The sequence below is a fragment of the Cnephaeus nilssonii genome (assembly GCF_951640355.1).
Source record: "Cnephaeus nilssonii genome assembly, chromosome: 20".
NCBI classification, from domain to species: domain Eukaryota; kingdom Metazoa; phylum Chordata; class Mammalia; order Chiroptera; family Vespertilionidae; genus Cnephaeus; species Cnephaeus nilssonii.
Window position 1 is genome coordinate 26,118,259 of NC_137091.1, and position 22,481 is coordinate 26,140,739.

The following is a 22,481-nucleotide window of genomic DNA, read 5'->3' on the forward strand; positions in this document are numbered from 1 at the left end:
GGTCCCCAGGTTATCTACAGCTTCTGTCCAACTTGGCTACAAATCAGGGGTCCCGCCCCCACCCTGGGTTTCAATTAATTTGCTAGAGCAGCTCATAAAACTCAGGGAAACACGTTTGCCATTTTATTTTTATTTCTTTTCTTTTTTTTTATTGAGGTATTATATGTGTACATATCTTACCATTGCCCCCCCCCACCCCACACCCATACATGCCCTCACTCCCCAGAGTTTTGCGTCCATTGTTTATGCTTATATGCATGCATACAAGTCCTTCGTTTGATTTCTTATCTCCCCCACCTCTCCCTAACTTTCCCCCTGTAATTTGAAAGTCTGTTTGTTGCTTTACTGTCTCTGTATCTATCTTTTTGTTCATCAGTTTATAATGTTCTTTATTATCCATAAATGAGTGAGATCATGTGGTATTTTTCTTTCATTGACTGGCTTATTTCACTTAGCATAATGTTCTCCAATTCCATCCAGGTTGCTGCAAATGATGAGAATTCCTTCTTTTTTATGGCAGCATAGTATTCCATTGTGTAGATGTACCACAGTTTTCTGATCCAGTCATCTGCTGACGGGCACCTAGGCTGTTTCCAAATCTTAGCTATTGTAAATTGTGCTGCTATGAACATAGGGGTGCATATATCCTTTCTGATTGGTGTTTCTAGTTTCTTCGGATATATTCCCAGTTTGCCATTTTATTAAAGGCCACAATAGAGTATACACATGAATATACAGATGAAGAGATGCAGAGGAGAGGGTCTGGGAGGTTCTGGGGCTCAGGAATGCCTGTCTCATGGAGTTGGGGTGCATCGGGCTCCCAGTGTGCATGTGTTTGCCTATCTGGAAGCTCTTTGAACCCCTATACTGTTGGGATTTTATAGAGGCTTTCTTAGGTAGGCATGATGGATGCCTCTCTCTCCTCTCTGGAGGATGACGGATGGAGCTGAAAAATTCCAAGCTGTAATTATGACTTGGTCTTTCTGGTGACCAGCCCCCATTCCAGAGCCCACCCAGAGTCACCTCAAATGGTACTTCTCATGCTCTTATCACTTGGGAGTTTACACAGCTTTCAGGAGCCCTGGGTCATGGACGGGGTCAAAGACCAAACATTAGAACAAGAGATGTTCCTCATGCTCTCACTACTTAGGAAACTACACAGATTTTAGGAGCCCCGTGCCAGGACCTGGGGGCAGACGCCAAAATATATTTTTTTCTATTAACTCACAGTGTCAAATGAGGGTCCTCAGCAAAATATCCAAGCATTAGCCTGGGAGACGGCCCCTCCCCTGGGCCAGCTTGATGGAGCCTCAGGCCCAGCCCGCCTGCTGAGCCAAACTCCATGTTTCATCATGCTTCTCAGCTGATCCATATGCACATCAGAGTTTGAGAGCATTGCTCCAGAACAGGGGCTGACAAAACTTTTCTGTAAATATTTATGAGAGTCAATATTTGAGGCTTTGCAGACATGTAGTCTCTGTTGCAACTACTCAGCAATGCTGCTGTGGCTTGAAAGCAAAAGCAGCCGTGGCCCCTGCATAAAGGAGGAAGCGTGCTGTGTTTCGAATAAACCTTCATCCAAAAGCAGGTGGAGGCGGGTTAAACCCCGGGTTGTGGTTGTGGACCCCCGGCCCAGAGGTCTGACTGTGGTTCACTGTTTTCAGATTGCAGAACCAGGTCTCCGAGTGGGGTGGGCCTGTGCCCCGCATCAGCTAGGCAGCACCCCTTCACCTGCTTTACTCGCTTTGAGGGGCTCTGCTACAGGTGATGGTGCTGTGGTCTGGGCAGCCAGACCCTGCTTGGAGCCTGAGGCTTGCTTTTCTCCAGACAGGACGAAGGGGAAGAGCCCCCTGCAGCACACGGAGGTCCTCTGCTCCATCCCCTCCCGCTCCCTCCTCTCCCCGAGCTATTACCACAGCTTCGGTGTCACCGAGAACTACATCATTTTTCTCGAGCAGCCCTTCAAGTTGGATATTCTCAAGATGGCAACCGCGTACATCCGGGGAGTGAGCTGGGCTTCTTGCCTGGCTTTCCACAGGGAGGACAAGGTAAGCCCTGGCTGGGCCTGAGGACACGCAACATGAGGACGGCCAGAGCGAGGTGTCCTTGGACACTGAGACGGAGGTCAGCACGGAGGAGGTTTCTTAGGAAAGGAGGAAGTAAGCTACCGTACAGCATCCCCGGAGGCATCAGCCAACCTTCCAGAGAGTTCTGAACTTAGGGTGGTCCTTCAGAGAGGTCCCGAGTTAGGGCAAGGGTGCCGGGCCTTTATGGCCCCATATCAATAAGTCAGTAGAGAAGACTGTCCTAAAAGGGTGTGTGACCTTGGACAAGGTAGCCTCATCAACCAAGGCAGTCCCCACTCACCTCAGTCCTAACCAATATCTGGGCTCCTTCAGCCTCCGCTGTCCATTGACAAGGCCTTTACAGCACCCCTGCAGCCGCTGTGTAATGTCAGGGGAGGGGGGCCATAGATTGTTCAGACATCATAATGATAGGGTTCCACCAGACGGTACAACAGAAACGCCTTCCATGTAGGGACACCTGGGTGCACAAAGTATGTATGTGTGGATGCATGTGTGTGTGTCCATGTAGGTATGATGTGCATATATGTCTTCACATGTGTATATGTGTATAAATGTGTGTGTCTACATGTATGCATGTACATGTGTATGTGTGTATTTTTTTGCTGCTGTTACTTGTGAAATATATCAAGTGATTCCATGTCATTCAAATAATATAGAAGTATAGAAACCAACCTATCAGGCCCCTTCCCACATTGTCCCTACTCCTCCCCCCAACCATTGCCCTTTCCAGAGAGAACTACCATATCTGTTTGACATCCTTCTGCTCCTCTTTCCACGCACCACACACATCTTTATGTACATATACAAACGTGTGTGTCCCCCACCTCTTTAAGGCCTATCCGCTCTTCTTGGGGAAGAGAGTAAGGTGTTCAAAGGAACAAAGGGCTTAGGTGCGGTCCCTCCTCTACTAAGACCTTCCAGTTATTTTCCATATTCCTTGGAATAAGATCCAAAGGCCTCACTCTTTGGCCTGTACAGCCCTTCACACTTCACCCCAACCAGTGGCTCCCTGCTCACTCCACCTCCTCCTGTATCTCAAACCAGCCACACACATTCCTGCCTCAGCACCTTTGGGTTTTCTATCCCCTGGAATATTCTTCCCCGCATGGCTTCCTCCTGAAACTACTCTAGGTCTTAGCTCCAGCCCTCTGACCTTGAGGCCTTCCTTGGTGAACTTATCTATAACAGACCTTTCCCCAGGCTTCTCCATCCCTGGGCCTGCTTCACTTTTCTCAGTAGCACTCATCATCCTTGACAGAGGATATATTTGATCATGGGCTGTCGGCCTCACTCCAACTGAAATATAAATTGCAGGAAAGCAGGGGCTTGGTTTTATTTTGTCTCTCTAGTTCCTGAGAAATTGTCTATAAATATTTATGGAATGAATGAGTGGGGCAAGGGGGCGGCAGGGGAGCCAGTTAAATCCCCGAACACTTCTTGCGAATGGCGAAGTTAGGCCACATTGTTTACTCATAGGGTGAACCATAGGTAGTCTCTTGTGTGTATTCCATTGTTCTGTCTCCCCACGTCTCTGACTTTCTCCCAGGATGTCAATTAAAAAGGGGCTGAGCTTTTTGTCAACCTGTCTGCAGTGTTTTTCATTTATGTGTTCATTCTCTTAAAATGCAAATAAAGACTGCTTCCTTAGAGGGTGCTCATACCAAAAATAAAAAATCCTCAAACACCTGAGGAGCATCCCACTGGCAGGAGCTGCAGGGCCCTCTTAGCCTCCACCCTGAGGCCCCTGGGAATTCCCCCCCCCCCCCCCCCCCCAGCTCTGGAGGGCAGGCTGAGAGCCCTGGGAGAGCTTTGGAATACTTTCTGAAAGACCCAGGGATTGGGATCCTAGGGCAGAAAAGGCCTAAAATAATTACCCCTGTACTCACTCTCCTACTGACTCCCACCACCATGCCATCAAAGCTTTCCTCCTCTGCACCCTGCCCAACATTCAAATCTTGGTTCTGAGGAAGGTGAGAGAGAAGCAAACAAGCAGGGAGGAGGTGGTGAAAGATCAGCCCGGAGTGGTCCCTCCCTCCTTTTCAGGAGGAGGGTGATTGGGCCAGAGCTGCCAAAAGATATAACCACCCCCCCTCTCCCTTTGGATTAGGCAACTGGGGCTACAGATATGGCTAATTACCACCCAGGGTGACACCGCCTCGTGACACCCAGAGTGTGTGCAGTGGCCTCATGAGCAGATACCCATGTGGGATCCTTAGCTAGAACCAGGTCACCCAGCCCTCCAGGGCAGGGGTGTTGCTGTGGCAACCGCATCCCTGTAGCAGGCTCTGTGGTGCAGGTTGGAGAGGGGACCCAAAGGGAAGGTATGGTTTCAGAGTGTTAGGGGCTCTGGCTGTGGATGGAGCCTGGGAAGCCCTAGAGGTCTGGCACCTCGCCAGTTCTCTCCAACTCAGCCATTTCCAGGGAGCTGGCATATTGCCGCCCACTTGGAATCACAACCAAGTGAAGGAGGGGAAACAGTGCACCCCGCGGGGCCTCCCCCAAACACTGTCCTGGTGACACAGAAGCCCTGGCCCACAAACTTCCTCTCCGTGGGAAAGAGATCATCCCAGACATGCAGCAAGTGACAGCCCCGCATACTCAGTGCTTCTCCGTGGCTGGCACTCTGGAGTGGGACACAAGGCCGGAAGGGGGAAGGAACACTCAGGGCATGAGCCAGTACATGGCAGGGCTGGGTCTTGTCCCGTACCTGATGCCACCACGCTGGGCCAGCAGAGAGGAAGCTGACCACTGGATGTGCCTCTTCTTTCAGACTTACATTCACATTGTCAACCAAAGGACTGGGAAGCCTGTGTCCACCAAGTTTTACACGGACCCTATGGTGGTCTTTCATCATGTCAACGCCTACGAAGAGGACGGCTGCCTTCTGTTTGACGTCATCGCCTATGAGGACAGCAGCCTCTACCAGTGCCTCTACTTGGCCAACCTGAAAGAAGGCTTCGAAGGGAACTCCAGAATTGTCCCTGTCCCCACCCTCAAGAGGTTCGCCGTGCCCCTCTGCATGGACAAGGTAATGGCTTGAAGGAAGGCCGTTTTATTCCTGGGAAAATGTGCGTACCAGGTAGGAAGCTGAGTTGGTTGACGTTGAAATCCAAAATGAGCTGTTCTTAAAGAGACAGAAAAAGGTTTTCATTATTTCCCCATAGTTAGTAGATAGTCATAGTAGAAACTAGAAAATATAGATTAAGTAAAAAGGAAAGAAATAAACGCCTTGTAGATATATTTGTATTGCCCCCCCAAGTCAGTGTCTCTCTCTCTCTCTTTCTCTCTTTCCATAGCTAGCTAGCTATATAGACAGACACATTGATATATATATATATGTGTATATATATGCACGTAATTGATATATGTATACAGTATATGTATGTTACATATACTGTATACATATTGATATGTATATATCACAATCAAGTGATTAAAATTATGTACAGTGTGATTTACTTTTACAAAAGGAAATCACACTGTACATACTTTTAACTGCTTTATTTATTTGTTTATTGTAAATATATTTTTTATTGATTTCAGAGAGGAAGGGAGAGGGAGAGAGAGATAGAAACATCCATGATGAGAGAGAATCATCGATCAGCTGCCTTCTGCATGCCCCACAATGGGGATTGAGCCTGAAATTCAGGCATGCACCTTTGACCAGAATTGAACCCGGGACCTTTTAGTCCACAGGCTGACACTCTATCCACTGATCCAAACCAGCTAGGGCTAATTGCTTTATTGAGATATAATTCACATGCCATATAATTTACCCATTTTCACCCATTTAAACTGTATAATTCAATGGCGTTTAGTATATTCACAGAGTTGTACAACTATCACCACAATCAATTTTAAAACATTTTTATTACCCCCCCAGAAGAAATCTCATACCCCTTAATCATAACACCTCCCAAATCCCTCCATCCCCCTGCCCTAGGCAACCACTACTCTACTTCCTGTCTCTGAGGATGTATTTCTCGGGCATTTCATAGAAATGGATCATACAGGGGTGATTCTCTGTGACTGGCTTCTTTCACTCAGCATCATGTTTTCAAGGTTCATCTGTGTTGTAGTATGCGTCCATATATGGCTGAATGTGTACATTCTCTTTTGTGTACCGCTTTCCCCACCTATTTGTATATCTAAATATCTTTCTACAACATCGTTTTTGCTATTTTCCTGACAGCCTATGGCAGGGATTCAACACCGTTTGCCTACCCAGTGCCCTGCTGTTGAATGGTACGGTTCTTGCATTAAAAATGACCACTAGATCAGACGTTAGCCTTAATTAGGGTCATGCTGCCAGAGTTCTGGACTTGGTTTGGAGGCTCCAGAGGCTTCTGGCTCCAGAACTCACTGACTTCATGACTTAATTAATTTAAATGAAGCCAAATTCATTTCAATTCAATTGTGATGGCTCATATTTACTAACTGCACTCCATATGCCAGGTACTTTGCTAAGCGTTTTATTTTCCTTACCTCACTTAATGATCCAAACAACTTGTGGGAGAGGTCCTTATATTGGACTCATTTAATTGATGAAGAAGCTGAGGCTCAGAGATGTTAAAGAATGTGCCCAAGGTCACACAGCCCAGAATGGCAGAGCCAAGGTCGTTATCTGTACCTGCCTGTCTTCTAAACCCATCCTCATGGCTGGTAAGGGGTATAACTCCTGGAAAGAACCCCCGATGGGTCCCACTGATGCCTCTTGGGGCTCTGCAGGCTTGAGGAGTAGGGGACACTCCCACAGCACCCAGAGAACCTCTCCCACCCTCACTGCCAGGCTCCTCAGTGCCAGAGTTTAGGCATCTCCCAACCAGTGAGCAGGGCCTGCATTAAACACCAGGTATGTTTGTTGTTCCTGTCTCTCCGGCATTTCTCCATCTGCATATCTCTGTTATGATTTATACCATATTTCCTATCACCTCTATTTAACATTTACAAGTCACATTTTTGTTTAAATCACTCACTGTTGAAAGAAAACTTATCACTACCCAATGGAAAGCCAGCCTTGCTTGCTGCAAATAGCAGGTAATCATGAGCATAAAAAAAATGGAAATAAAGCAGAGGTCTTACGCTCTAGTCAGACGTTGTTGCTTGCCAAGACTTAATGTCTTTGTTAATAAGAAAGTTCTAAAATGTATTACCTGTTAAAGACTTAGTAATAGTTAGTGGCACCTAACTGGGACTTGCTCCTTGACCTGTCAGAAAGCTTGGAAGAGAAAAAGGAGTTAGCTTTCCCCCCGGGGCTATTGAATGAACTGGCTGTGTCCCACATAATCTTCACATGAGCCACCGCCCTCTGTGCCCCTTGCTCTGGGCAGGGCCTCAAACCGCAGCTCCTGGGTTCCAGGAAGCAATGGGGGGTGTCACAAAGCTCACAGGTGGCAAATCACGAGCCAGCCCCCATCTCATGTCGACCTCAGTCCAGGGAAAGACAGAGAGGAAAGACTCCCTCCCACTGCCCACACACCACAGTATTTTATAACCTTTTATCACGCTCTAAAATGATTTGCTTCCTTGGAACCAAGCTAAGAAGTTTAGCATGTGTATTTTTAAAAGGCGCCGAGTGAGCCATCTGCTGCTTTGAAACTTGCAAAGAAGAGTGAGTCTGGGAAGGGTAGCTCTGGCCACGCTTTCTAATTGCTATTTATTGTCCCTTAAAAAATGTCTTCTTGCTTCACTTTCAAGTCGCCCCGCCTGCATATTGTGATCTGGAAATCAAGCAGGAGCACGTGGCCTCTATGCCCAGATCCAGCAGCTCTGATTTCATCCCATCCAAAGGCTTATTAGGGAAGAACTGCAGGCGATGCCACTCTTTCTCTAATGCCCTTCAGTCTGGGGCCTTTGCACATCCCTGTCCCTCTGCCTGCAACCCCATTCTCTTCCCATCAGATCTCCAGTCCTGGCTGCAGGTCGGACTTACCTGGGGGCTCTGAGACCACATCAGCTCCTGCTGGGCCTCAGCCCAGACCCTCCAGGAGTGGGGTCCAGGGGTGGGCATGGTCTCAGAGCCCACAGTGGATTCTAATTCGCATCCGTGAAGCAAATTCCTGGTCATCCTGCAGGTGTCAGGGTCCTTACTCCCCTCAGATGAGTTTGTACACTCTAATGGCACCTGCAGCTCTTTGTAATGAACTTGTTCAGTCACCTCTTCCTGTTGAAGCTCCAAGAGGGCCAGGACTCTGTTTTGTCAGCAGTTTATCCCCTGCACCCATTACAGCTTCTGGCATTCAGAGAGTTCTCATTAAGCTCTTAAATATTTTTGAATGAATGAATGAATGAATGAATGAATGAATGAATGAATCAAGGTCTCCAAAAGAGCACAAGGTCTTCCTTTAGCACTTAGAACATTTCCCAAGTGGAAAGTGTTTGCCTTGTAGAATGAGAATGATGAAGTATATTCAGAAGTCTGGGACCTCCTAGCTGCCCCAGATTCTCTTGTGTTTGGGCCAGCTGGGGTCAAAGGAAGGAGAGGCCTGTTTATGTAGAGTGGCGTGGGGATTGTGGAAGGCAGGGCTGGGCCGGGAGGGGCGTGGGCGTGTGCAGACAGTCCCTGCAGGTGCCCTGCCCTTGTCCTGCAGGTGGATTCGTAAACACTGACTTCCCTCCTGACAGCCATCCACACATAGGGGCCATCACAGGCAGGGGGTGGGAGGAGGGTAGGTATCTTGGACCTAGAAAGGGTGGCTCAGTTGGTTTGTTTTTTGTTTTTTCTCCAAATGCAAAAATGACCCAATATTATAAGACAGCCACCACGAGAGTTCACTGTGTGCCAGGCCCTGTGTTAAGATGACTTTTCTGCTCTTATTCCTCAGCAAGAGGGGACCCTGCTCTGGCCTTGGCACTTTGGGGGCCCTGATCTGGCCTTTCTCCAACAGTTTCCCTTCTCCCCAGGGTGAGGAGTTAAAGGGCTATGGAGTTATGCCCACCCAGAGGGACTCTCCCCAACCCCAACCATGAACTGGCTACCCTGGATCCCTGAATTTCCTGCCCAAATAGCCCCAGCCTGCTTACAGCACCTGCTCCAGTCTTCCTCAGGCCCACACGGTGGCCAGGGCTGGCTGCTGGCTTGGTTGTGCTGGCTGGGGCATCCATGCAGTGGGAAGAAAAGGGGCAGGAGCAGAGAACCCAGGCCTAGAAGCTGGCCCTCGTTCCGCGACCCTATTCCAGCTTCGGACGCCAGGAGTTCCTAGAATTCTAAATTCACACTCGGGACCAGCACCATGCAATGGAACCTGCTACAATGAAGGAACACTTATCTGTCCACCCAACGCAGTAACCACTAGCCACTAGCCACATGTGCTATTGAAATGTGGCCAGTGCAGCTGAGAAACTGGATTTTAAATTTTATTTAATTTCAATTAAACATTAAATTTAAATAGCCGCATGCGGCTAGTTATTGCTGTTTTGGACAGCATCGGTCCACAACATTGTGAAGGTCTGTGTGCCAAGGCAGAGGAGAAAACGGCCTTTTACTTAACCATTTGCTATGTGTAGATCTGGGGTTGGTGGGCCTCATTCTCATTGGGGTCCTGAAGTTTTAGGGGTGGTTCCATGCTTTGCATGTCTCTCACCTCATCTTTATGACAGCCCTCTGAGTGATGCATTATCCCGTGACTACAGATGAGAGCCACCTGCCCGACATTGCAGAATTATCAGTGGGATTTGAATGCATGTCTGCCTGGCTCCCAGTTACTAATTATGATAGGTCTGGCCCTGGACCAGGTGTTTTCATAACCATTATTTAACTTAATCCTAGCCATTATCCTCAGACGCAGGTCAAAAGAACCCGTCCAAAAGTTACGAATGGTCCCCCCGTTTTACAAACGAGGAAGCGAAGCGAGGAAGCGGGCTTAGGGAGGCTGAGAAAGTTCACAGAGAAAGCTGTGGAGTCAGATTTCACACCCAGGGCTGCTGAAGTCAGTGTTTCGGGGAATTACTGAGATGACTTCTTCTCCCCTTGAATTTAGGGATTTCAAAGTAAGCTCGCAGAATTTTGTTGAATTCTGGCTGGAAAGCCATTTCTTCCCAAAGCTGAGCATGTTGGCCACTGAAAGCAGCCGAGTCATGTTCATTACTGCTGTGTGTGGAAAAATTCAGTTTATCCCTCAACTAGTCTGACCAGTTTCAGGCTGGAGTTATAAGACGGCTCTGCAGATTGACTCCCTAAGAATCAAGCCCAGGACATGCACAAGAGGCCTATTGCTGTCATGTGACTAGCAAGTCACCAGGAGGGGCCTCCCACCAATTTGTTGTGCATCACAGGTGGAGGCATTCGGAGCTTTTGTTTATAAGAAACCGTAGATGTGCTGGGTGCTAAGTGACTTTTTAATGCACTTTATCGCATTTCATTCTTACAACCACTTGGCAAAGCATGTTTTGCCCCTTGACAGTTAAAGGGAAAGCTTACTGAGTCATGCATTCACTCATTTATTCAGAAGTTACTCCCTGGGAGCTATGTGCCATGCACTGAACAAAATCTGGTCCCTGTCTTCATAGGGAAAGAGCATAAAAGAAGGAAGCAGCTCCCTAAGGAGATAATTGCAGGTTGGGACACACACCTCAGAGACACTGCAGATTGAGTTGTTGGGGAAGGGATGTTGAGTTGAGACCTGCAGGATGGGAACGGGCCAGCCTCCGGGCCTTTGCACTTGCTTTGTCCTCTGCCTGCAGTGCTCTTGCTTCTGAGTAGAAGAATCGCCAGGTGAAGGTCTGGGCTCAGGCTCTGCTTCTCTTTGTGTGACCTTGGACAAGCCACTTTATTCTCTGGGCCTCAGTTTAGTCTTCTGTAAATTGAGGGATTGAACTAAAAATATCTTGAAGGGCCCCTGCAATTTAATAGCTAGGATGCAGTAAATTTTCTCTCCTTCCCAGCCAAAAGCAGCTATTGTTCAAATAAGTTTGTTTTCATTATAAAAGCCCATTTTGGAAAATTTGGAGAGTAGAGAAAAGTTTAAATGAAAAGTCAACCATAACAATAATTTTCCCCAGTAAACTCTGTGAAGACAGGGGCTTCTCATCCTCTCCCAGTGGTAATGGCAGTAATGTAGTAGTAGGAGTAATCTATACAAATAAAAGCCTAGGTCCATGGTCGGCAAACTGCGGCTCGTGAGCCACATGCGGCTCTTTGGCCCCTTGAGTGTGGCTCTTCCACAAAATACCACGACCTGGGCAAGTCTATTTTGAAGAAGTGGCGTTAGAAGAAGTTTAAGTTTAAAAAATTTGGCTCTCAAAAGAAATTTCAATCGTTGTACTGTTGATATTTGACTCTGTTGACTAATGAGTTTGCCGACCACTGGCCTAGGTGGTCATCACGCCATCACAGTTTGTCACCAGGGTGGGTGGTGCTTGATGCTGTGGGCAGGGCTCTGGGGCGGGTCCTGGCCGCTGCTCCACACGGCTTCCACCGGGGGTCCCACGGCCCCATGCCCGCATTGGAGACTGGACTCCCGGCTCTGGCCTACCTCTTTGGGGCAATCCATCGAGGAGCCCCGGATGGATGGGCGGGGCCTACCTTTTGGGGCTATCGATTGCGGAGCTCCTGCACTGTGAGCAGGTATAGGCCGGCTGGGCGCCCCTCCCCCCCCCCGTGCATGAATTTTGTGTACTGGGCCACTAGTATTGGTTATAATACAACAGTCATATCATCAACAACAGCTAATTATCTAGCACTTTCTGCCAACCAGGCTCTCTTTAAATTATTTGCATGGATTATTTAATCTGCACAATAATTCGAAGACACATATACCATTCCTACAATGCATATACTACACTTCATTATACAGGTGAAAACACTGAATTTCAGAGATACTAAGTAACTTACTCAAGGTCCCATAACTAGTATGTGGAGAAACAGGGAGTGGTAAATGCTCAATAAATATTCAATCAATTGCGTTAAATTCCTCTCCTGGGTTACAATGATGGCAGTAAGGCACTGGACAGAGCAAAGTCTGATTGAAACCTGAGACCAAGGAATGTCCTTGATAGATATCTTTCTCCCAAGTAAATTTTATTGCATGTTTATTTTATTTTCAGCAGTAATACATTTTCACAGGAGAATATACCAAAGATATAGATAAGCATAGAAAAAGAAATTAAGGTCTTCATACTGCCACTGCCTGCTATATTGTTAATATTTGGTATATTTCTCCCCAGGCTCTTTTCAATGTAATTACTTTAGCTGGCTGAGGTCAGACTGCGTATGCAATTTACTCTGCTGCTCTTTTCACTCAGTATTCTATCATGAGCATTTCCCATGTTATTATGAACTCTTTATAAACAATCTTTTAATGACTGATGCAGCCTTTTACAGGTGAATCATCCAGTGTTTAAAAAGTACATTCATTTCACCTGTGAGGGATAATGTGGTCCACGGTAGAAAAAAAGAGCCACGGTTTTAGTGGCCCCTGCCCTACCACCTACCAGCTATCCGATCTTGGAAGAGTCACTTACAATCGCCAATCCGCATTTTTAACTGAGAATACCAGTTACGTCATAGCTGCTTCCTGTGAGTAATGTGAGGACACAGCAAGATGACATACACAGAAGCATTTTTTTAAAAATGTACACAGTAAAACAAATGTTTCCTCTGGGTAACAAGTTTTCATTTTTGTTGGAAAATTCATTCTTTCAGAATGCGGAAGTGGGCTCAAATTTAATCAAACTGGCATCTACGACAGCAAGAGCCCTGAAGGAAAAAGACGACCAAGTCTACTGCCAACCAGAGTTGCTCTGTGAAGGTAAACTACACCCTCTATCCCTGTGTTTAGGGAAGAGCAGAATTTCATGAAGCCCCGCAGGCCTCTTCGGGTAATACCTCCTTCTGATTCTGAGATGCTAGGCACAGACAAGAGACAAAGAGGCAAAGCGTTTGGGGACAGTTGTCTTTCATATGTCCTCAAACCCCACCCAGGAAGGCACTGGGTGGTCACTGGACCTGGTGACTTTCATGGCTGCCCCCCACAAATGCTGTGCTGTACTGAATGGGGACTAACAGGCACAGCACGTTTGGATCCCTACCTCTACACATTCACAATACCCCACATAAACAGGTGCTGTCAGCATGTCACAGAGGAGCCAACCAGGCCTCAGAAAGGTTGAGCTATACACACAACGTAAACCCCTTGAATAGAAGTCACACCCACTAGAGCAGGGCTCCTCCACCTGGCACTCCTGATACCTGGGGCTGGTCATTCTTTGTGGTGGGGCCATCCTGGGCATTTGTAGGATGTTGAGCCGCATCCCAAGCCTCGACCTACCAGGTGCCAGTAGGACCCCCACCCTGAACTGGAACAAGCAAAAACATGCCCGGACATTGCCAGTGTCCATGGGGGGGGGGGGGGGCGGGGGGACACCATGGCCCTGATTGAGAATCTCTGCCCTGGAATATAACAAGTCCATGGGGTGGGGACCACGCTTTTGTGCTCAGTGTTATCACCGTGTGACCAAAGTCTGGGTCTGAGCTCAACGCTTGAGTTCGTAGTGAACGGGCTTGCCCAGGATACTTCAGGCGTGGCAAGGCGTGGCTCCCCAGGTGGCTGCCCCATGCCAGGTCCAGGCTCTGGAAGGGTGCCGGCCTGGGGACTCTCCTAGGATGACCTCAGATTTGACCACTAACAATCAGTTCTGTAAACAGTGTCCCATGGATCCAACAACCAGTTCTGTGCGGCACCCCAGACTCTTAGAGTCTTTAAAAGTGAAAATACAGATCTCGTTTTCTAATTCTTTAAAAAATATATTTTAAATCCTCACCCAAAAAGTGAGGATCTTTTCTTCCCCATTGATTTTTAGAGAGAGTGTAAGGGAAGGGTGAGGGAGGCAGAGAGAAAGGGAGTATATATATAGAGAGAAAAACAGTGATGTGAGAGAGACACATTGATTGGTTGCCTCCCACTCATGCCCCAACCAGGGCCAGTATTGAACCAACTGCCCTTGACCGGGAATTGAACCCATGACCCTTCCATCCGCAGGCTAACACTCTAACCATTGAGCAAACTGGCCAGGGCCATTTCTAATTCTTTTTTTTTTTAATATATTTTTATTGATTTCAGAGAAAGGGAGAGGGAAAAAGAGATAGAAACATCAATGATGAGAGAGAATCATTGATCAGCTGCCTCCACCATGCCCCCCACTGGGGGATTAAGCCTGCAACCCGGACACGTGCCCTTGACCAGAATCGAACCCGGGACCCTTCAGTCTGCAGTCTGGCACTCTATCCACGGACCCAAACCAGCTAGGGCCCATTTCTAATTCTTAAGGCATCAACTTCCATTTCTTCTCGTCCACCATGTGGTGTGGGAGATGGAGACTTAAAACATTATAGTTCTTTTGTTTCTAAGAATTCCTGTTTATTATAGCAACTATGGGTAATACTGAAAAGTATGACGATAAATAAATCCCTCCACCCGTGACAACCCTTGGAAATACCCATCCAGTCTTCTCTCTTGTGTATGGACTGCTTGGCGGATGCCAGGCCCTCTTCTAGGAGCTGCTCAGCTGTTCTCTCCTTTCATCCCAGCACTTCGCCCTGTTGTCATCCACATTCAATGAGTTCACACACGAGGGGCTGAGCTCAGGGTAGTGAGAGTCCGAGAGATGTAGCCGTTACTATTAGAACAACTCCAGCAGGCGAGTGTTGGCACGTCCTCTTTTTCTTTTAGAACTGAGGACACCAAAGCTGAGGACAACATGGTAACAGGCAGAAAAGCCAGGATCAGCACCCAGGTTTCTCTGACTCAAAGACCCTTAACCTCTGCATTTATACTTTTAGGAATGTGTACTATACTATACCATTTAGAATGTTCTGAAATGGCTTCTTCTTCAAAAATGTGGCTTTAATAGCCATGCAGAATTTACTGGGATGAGTCAGACTTTACTTAACCAAGTACCTATGGTTGGCCATTTACAGTGTGGGGGAATGGAGTCCCAGATCAGGATTGAGGGGCCCAGGAGCATCATAGGAAGTCTCAGGCTTACTTTAAGGCTGACTATGGGCATATCTATATCTATATCTATATCTATATCTATATCTATATCTATATCTATATCTATCTATCTATATCTATATCTATATCTATCTATCTATCTATCTATCTATCTATCTATATATATATATATATATATATATAGAGAGAGAGAGAGAGAGAGAGCAAGCCCGGTTCACAAAATTTGTGCACGGGGGGGGGGGGGGGGGGTGTGGAGGGGATGGGCGGGGGAGTGTCTCTCAGCCCAGTCTGCACCCTCTCCAATCTGGGACCCCTTGAGGGATGTCCGACCGCCTGTTTAGGTCCACCGGGATCGGACCTAATCGGGTGATTAGACATCCCTCTCACAATCCAGGACTGCTGGCTCCCAACCGCTCACCTGCCTCTGCCTGATTGCCCCTAACTGCTTCTGCCTGCCAGCCTAATCACCCCCTAACCACTTCATTGCCAGCCTGATCGACGCCTAACCGCTCCCGGGCCAGCCCGATTGCCCCTAACTTCCCTTCCCTGCCAGCCTGGTCACCCCTAACTGCCCTACCTGCTGGCCTGATCGCCCACAACTGCCCTCCTCTGCAGGCCTGGTCCCCCACAACTGCCCTCCCCTGCAGGCCTGGTCCCCCATAACTGCCCTCCCCTGCAGGCCTGGTCCCCCTCAACTGCCCTCCCCTGCAGGACTGGGTCCCCCCCCCAAATGTCATCCCCTGCAGGCCTGGTCCCCCCCCAACTTCCCTCCCCTGCAGGCCTGGGTCCCCCCCAACTGCCCTCCTCTGCCGACCTGGTCACCTCCAACTGCCCTCCCCTGCCAGCCATCTTGTGGTGGCCATCTTGTGTCCACATGGGGGCAGCCATCTTTGACCACATGGGGTGGCCATCTTGTGTCTTGGAATGATGGTCAATCTGCATGTTACTCTTTTATTAGATAGGATATATATACTAGAGGCCCAGTGCATGAAAATTCATGCACTCGGCGGGGAGTCTCTCAGCCCGGCCTGCACCCTCTCACAATCTTGGACCCCTTGGGTAGGGTCCCTAGGCTTGGCCTGAGATCAGGGCCTATTGGGGCTTTCCTTCCCCAGGCTCCAGGCAGCTGGCCCCACCCCCGCCGCTGCCACTGCTTGCCATCTGTGCAGCGCTGCTTTCCATCCCCTGTCACCAGTGGCCTCCCTCTGCAGGCGACAGGCTGGGGTGCAATGGCTTGGCTGGCCTGGGCCTCCCTCTTTCTTTGCTGGGGGTTGGGGCCAGCCCTGCGAGGGGCCATCTGCCTACCTGATCACCCCTAACTGCTGGTCTGCCTACCTGATTACCCCTAACCACTCTGCCTGCCTGCCTGATTGCCCCTAACAGCTTGCTTGGGGGCAGGGCCAGCCCTGCGAGGGGCTGTCTGCCTACCTGATCTCCCCTAACCACTTGCCTGCCTACCTGATCACCCCTAACTGCTGGTCTGCCTACCTGATCACCCCTAGCTGCTTGCCTGCCTGCCTGCCTGATTGCCCCTTACTGCTTGCTTGGGGGCAGGGCCAGCACTGACTTCCGGTTGGTCAACCTCCGGTCGTTACTGGTCATTATGACCCAGGGTTCTTATATATTAGGATTTTTATTGATTTGAGAGAGGAAGATAGAGGGAGAGAGAGATAGAAACATCAATGATGAGAGAGTATCATTGATCGGCTGCTTCCTGCATGCCCCCTATTGGGGATCAAGCCTGCAACCCAGGCATATGCCTTGACGGGGAATTGAACTGTGACCTCCTGGTACATAGGTTGACGCTCAATCACTGAGCCACACCAGCTGGGATTTAGGCATCTTTTTCCGATTTAAGTGTGTGGGAGGTCCCTCCACCTCATGTTCATCATGTCCTGTCTCTTGGAAGTTTCATGGTTACTCACCTGTAAGATTATACATCTTCCCACCTCAGGAATCCATTCCCCTTTACTCTCAGTGAGCCTGAGAAGCATTTATGCCTTGGTCCTTCTCAGGAGGCCTTTCTGTGGCAGCTGTGCCCATGCCTGCTTCCTCTTTTCTTGGACATCATATTTTCATCAGCAGTTGGCTCCAACTACCTGGCATATTTCATCAGAGGGGGACTTTTATTTTTGTATTCAGCCTTAGAAATTTAATTTGACACAACAGGCATATATCAATATACATTTACATGGACAACATTTTAAGGGTTTTTTTAAATTATAAAAGCAATAAGTACAATGAAAATTTCACAAAATGAGAAACCTAGTGTACAATATGAGACATAAACTATAATGAAGTTATCACCCCAGCAATGCTTCTAAACTTTTCTCTTTATTTTTTTAGCATAGTGGATATAATCCTATAATCAGCCTCTTACACTTAATCTTATGATATGGACACTTTCCCATGTTATTAAAATTATTTGTAGATATTATTTTAACATAAGGTTCTTATATGAATTCGACAGATTTATTTATTCCCCATTGACACTTCTTTACACAGATTCAGAAGTTTCTTTTCACACCCACACACACGTGTGTGCACACATGAGTACTTTTTAAAGAGCTTTAAAAATTGCAGTGGCTTCTGATTTTAATCATGCAATTATTTTGATTTCTATCTTGGATAATTAAAGATTTTTATATACTTAAGTACCTTGCTCCTGAACCTTCTACTAGAGCCAGGATAATTATCAGAGGTTCCTTTCCCCTGCCTGGTGACTACCCTGATCCAATCCAGGGCCTGAATGGAGTTCAGGGATGCTGGCCTGGGAGATGTTTTTGTGGAGAGGGTGCCCAGCCCTGCACAAAGGGCGATGCTCCCAGCCCTCAGGATGGGCCTTTGTCAGCTGTGTCATTCTTTCTAGGCTTAGAACTGCCTCAGATCAATTACGCTCACAACGGGAAGCCATATCGGTATGTCTTTGCTATTGAAGTTCAAAGGACTCCCATCCCAAACAAGGTACTGATTCCTGGGCGATCACCGCTTGCAACAGTCCTGTCTGTCTACAAAGCTGAGTTCTCAGGTTCTCAGACTGGGTGACCTTGATTAGAAAATGGAGGGCAAGAGGGGGGTCCCCTGGGGGACAGGAGGTAGGTCAGAGAGTAAGATCAGTTTGGAACCAAATACATTTGAAGCAACGATGAGCCCAGGGAGGGAGCCGTACCTAGTGGGCTGAAGCTCAGGAAAGAGGCCATGGCTGGAGTTTATCCATTGATTTCTTTATTCCAGACGTGTTTTTTGAATGCCAACTATGTGCTACAAGGTAGTAGGCAATGAGGATAAGGAAGTATACAGGGCCTCTAAAGCAGGGAGGGTATAGCTGAAACTTGGAAGATTCAGTTGTGGTGGGTTTTTTTTTCAAACTACTATTTGTGGAACATTTGCTATATCCCAGGGAAAGGCTAAGTGCTATACAAATACCACTTTTATCTTCATTTTTAAACAATAAAATGGGAAGTCTTTGATAAAAATGTACATGTAGAAAAGTAAACACTGAGAAAATTAAGTTTTCCACACACATGTACACACACCCCAAGTCACTCACCACTAACCCCATACCCTAAAGGAAACTGGCCTCTTGGTGATTAAGAGAAGTCCAGTAATCTGTACTTTAAAACAACAAAAGAATTGTATTATACTTTATTTTATTTTTTAAAAAAATTTTTATTGATTTTTAGAGAGAGAGGAAAAGTTGAGGGGGAGAGAGAGAGAGAATCATTGATCGGCTGCCTCCTGCAAGTCCCCACTGGGGATCAAGCCCACAGCCCGAGCATGTGCCCTGACCAGTAATTGAACTAGTAACCTTTCAGTGCCGGGGGTGATGCCCAACTAACTGAGCCACACCAGCCAGGGCTGTATTATACTTTAAAATGTTTGCATTGGAGCCCTGGCCCATTTGGCTCAGTGGATAGAATGTTGGCCTGTGGACTCAAGGGTCCCAGGTTCCATTCTGGTCAAGGGCACATGCCCAGGTTGCTGACTGGATCCCCAGTAGGGGGCGTGCAGGAGGCAGCCAATCAATGATTCTCTCTCATCACTGATGTTTCTATCTCTCTTCCTCTCCCTTCCTCTCTAAAATCAATAAAATGTTTGCATTGGATATGTTAGTTTATCTAACTATAGAAAAATTGCAATGTGATACCAAACACCAGCTAAATTCAGGATTTTTGTTTTGAAAAGAATTCAGTGTGTAGTGTCAGCTATGTGGTGGCAAGAGGATCTTTGCTTCAAGTTGGAGGAGGAAGCTCATTGCTTTCATGACTCCAAGATGTCATTTTGGAGTCTACATTGGAGGGGCTTAAATCCTCTTTCTCTGTGGGCCTCCCATGCTTTCTTTCTCTGTGCGATAAGCATGCTTTCCAACAAGTCATCCCCATGTTTTCCTCTTTGGATGTGCAGATACTAAAATATGACATTCTCACAAAGTCGTTCTTAAGATGGAGAGAGGAGCACTGCTGGCCATCGGAATCCGTGTTTCTGTCCTCGCCAGATGCCAAAGAGGAGGATGACGGTAAGACTCGGGGAAGGGAAGCCTGTCCGCTGTACTCTGCTGGTGATCGCATCCTCAGACAGAGACATCATTTGGGGCCAGTGGCCCCGCCTGCATCACACAGCTTGGGGGGGTCGTGCTTTGAAACCCCAGTCTGTATGAATCTAAAACTGTAGGGTTAGGGAGTCCTCAAGACCACCCATACCTCTGACATCAACTACGGGTTTTGTGGTCCCCAAGACCACCCTTGGTTTCAGTAGCAGGAATCACAGAACACACTGAAAACTGTTATTCTCATGGTTATGGTTTATCTCAGCGAAAGGATGCAGGTTGAAAGAGAAGAGGTGTGTGGGGCCACGTCCAAGAGAGTTCCATGCGTGGAGCTTCAGTGGTTCTCTCCGGGAAAGTCATGGATGCCACCTTCTCCCAACAATACCCGTGGAGTATCACCGACCAGGGACACTCCCCGGAGCCTTGGTGTCAGAGCCTGTGGGGAGGCGGGGGGAGTGGGGGGCCTTGGCCATGTAACTGTGGTTGGCTTTTAGTCTTCAGTCCCTCTGGAGGTCAAGCTGACTTCTGGCTTAAAGCTTCCATCTCAGTCCCTTTGTGAGGGTAGGTTATCTGGTTGGCCCCAGGTTAGCAGTCACCTCCTAGCATTGAATTATTTGCGACACAAAAGCCCACTTCCCAGTGAGCAGCACCACGCTTTCCCAGAGTGTAGAATCTTGGTTTTAAAATTCACTTTCATGGCAGGGTCAGAGTTCTTCATTATCTAAGCATGTTAACGTTTTGGGGAGGAGCACCTAGAAATGTGTGTTTGAGGCCCACCTTGCTTTTCTGGATTTCCACATGACAGATGGTCCTTTCCCTCCTTGATTCTGACTTTGACCCAGAAATGCCCTGCCTACACCCATGAGGGTGCTAAGGAGGGTAACAAAGAACCCTGGGTGGGGCTGCCCCATGGAGCCTGCCAGCTGTTTCCCTCAGGTGAGAAGGGAGGGGTTTTCTACCTACTGATCATGCATGGCATGGCGCTAGGCTGGGGACCCCGTGTCACTGTCATCTCCGAGGTTGGGGGTTGTGGGTACCACCTCCTGCTGAGGCCGGCCCTCCACTGGGCTATGAGAGTGTGTTCCATGCATTTTCTCCATGGGCAGGAAGTAGCATTGTCTTCATTTCACCAAAGGAGAGGCCAAGAGAATGAAGTAACTTGCCCACGGTCACACGCCCAGTGCCTGTAGAGATAGGATTTGAGAGCAAGCCGATCTGACTTCAATCATGCTCAGCCACTCTGAAACCTGGGAGGCCCTGGGACGAAGCACGAATGTTTGCTGGAAGTTTATGTGCATTATTTTTAACCCTCTGTTCCTTGAGAGTGAGTGCTTAGAATGTTCCCATTGTGCAGAGGGGGAAGCTGAGGCTGCCTTGAGGTGAATTGGGCTCATTCAAATGCCATTTGAGTGTAACTATTCTGAATTTAGCCAAGTGACACATATTAGCCTAAATGCAGCATCGAAACCAATTCTCTATAGTCAGTTTCTAAATAGTAGGGAAATAGCCATTCCGCAGCACATGCAGTAATTTACAAAGTGCTTTCATAATTCATCATGCAAGAGATCCTCTTAGCAAGCCTGTGAGGGTAGGGACATTATCCCACTCTGCAAATGAAGAGACTGAGGTTCAGAGAGGTAAAAGGACTGGCCTAGCCAGGGCTGGAAGCAGGTCTCCTGAGTCCTAGTTCCCCGATCTTTCTCTTCTGCTCACACAGAATATAAAATTCACTTTCCTTCTGTTTTGATAGATACTGACATTCATAGAGGACGGGGAGGCATAGCTGAGAAGCTCGTCCCTCCAGCTGGAGGAGATTCAAGGCTGCACTTTTACAAAGTGTCTCTTTTTGTTTCCCCAAAGGAATTCTCTTAACGGCCGTTGTCTCTTCTGATCCCCAAAAGCTGCCTTTTCTGCTTATTCTGGATGCCAAAAGTTTTGCAGAACTAGCTCGCGCATATGTTGATGTGGACATGCACCTGGATCTCCACGGGTTATTCATCCCGGACACAGACTGGGACCCAAGGAAGCAGGCCCCTCCCCAGGAAGTCCAGGACAGGGCTTCAGACTGCCCCGTGGCCTCGCAGACAGGACAGGCGTGAGCGGCCCCGTGGGTAGGCTCCCAGGGACACAGGTGCGATCCCCCTCTGAGTGAAGAGCAGGTCCTTCCTTTCATTTGGTGTTTATTCTTTCGTGTTTGCTTTGAGACAAAGGTTTGGAGGTAAAGCTTATCAGTATCTTTCTTTCATTTCATTTTGGCCATAAAAACCACGTTTGAGCATTGATCAAATATTTATTGATAGCTCTAGCACTTTTAAGAAAGCCCCTTTCCATCCTAGCCAGTTTGGCTCAGTAGATAGAGCGTCGGCCTTCGGACTGAAGGGTCCCAGGTTCGATTCCAGTCAAGGGCACATACCTCGGTTGCAGACTCCTCCTTGGCCCAGGCCCTGGTCAGTGTGTGCAGGAGGCATCCAATCGATGTGTTACTCTCACATTGATATTTCTCTCTGTCTTTCCCTCTTTCTTCCATTCTCTCTAAAAATCAATGGGAAAATATCCTTGGGTGAGGATTAAAAAAGAAGAAGAAGAAAAGGGAAGGGAAGGGAAGGGAAGGGAAGGGAAGGGAAGGGAAGGGAAGGGAAGGGAAGGGAAGGGAAGGGAAGGGAAGGGAAGGGAAGGGAAGCTCCTTTCCTATAAAGACCATGACCTTGAATCAGTAATTATGTTGTCATGTATTCATCGCTCTTAGAATGACAGAGAAGAGAGAGATAAACATTTATCTTTACTTCTTCGTCCATCCCCTTCTCTCCCTTTCCTCCCTCTGTTCTTTCCAGTGGACTAGATTGTACGCCTGGGAGTTCTAGCCTTCTCACCATGCCCTGTTAGTAAATTATGTGG

The 22,481-nt window shown here is 47.8% G+C and overlaps 1 protein-coding gene across 1 annotated transcript in view; it reads left to right on the forward strand.

The window, feature by feature from the left end:
- BCO1 (beta-carotene oxygenase 1) overlaps positions 1 to 22,164 on the forward strand; it is a 38,503-nt gene extending 16,339 nt beyond the window's left edge. Inside the window, exons 6-11 of the mRNA XM_079760016.1 lie at positions 1,828 to 2,048; positions 4,858 to 5,115; positions 12,730 to 12,835; positions 17,910 to 18,004; positions 19,445 to 19,556; positions 21,447 to 22,164. Coding sequence (XP_079616142.1) covers positions 1,828 to 2,048; positions 4,858 to 5,115; positions 12,730 to 12,835; positions 17,910 to 18,004; positions 19,445 to 19,556; positions 21,447 to 21,685 — 1,031 coding nt within the window. The 3' untranslated portion in view covers positions 21,686 to 22,164. The remainder of the gene's footprint in view (positions 1 to 1,827; positions 2,049 to 4,857; positions 5,116 to 12,729; positions 12,836 to 17,909; positions 18,005 to 19,444; positions 19,557 to 21,446) is intronic.
- The last annotated feature ends 317 nt before the right edge of the window (positions 22,165 to 22,481 follow it).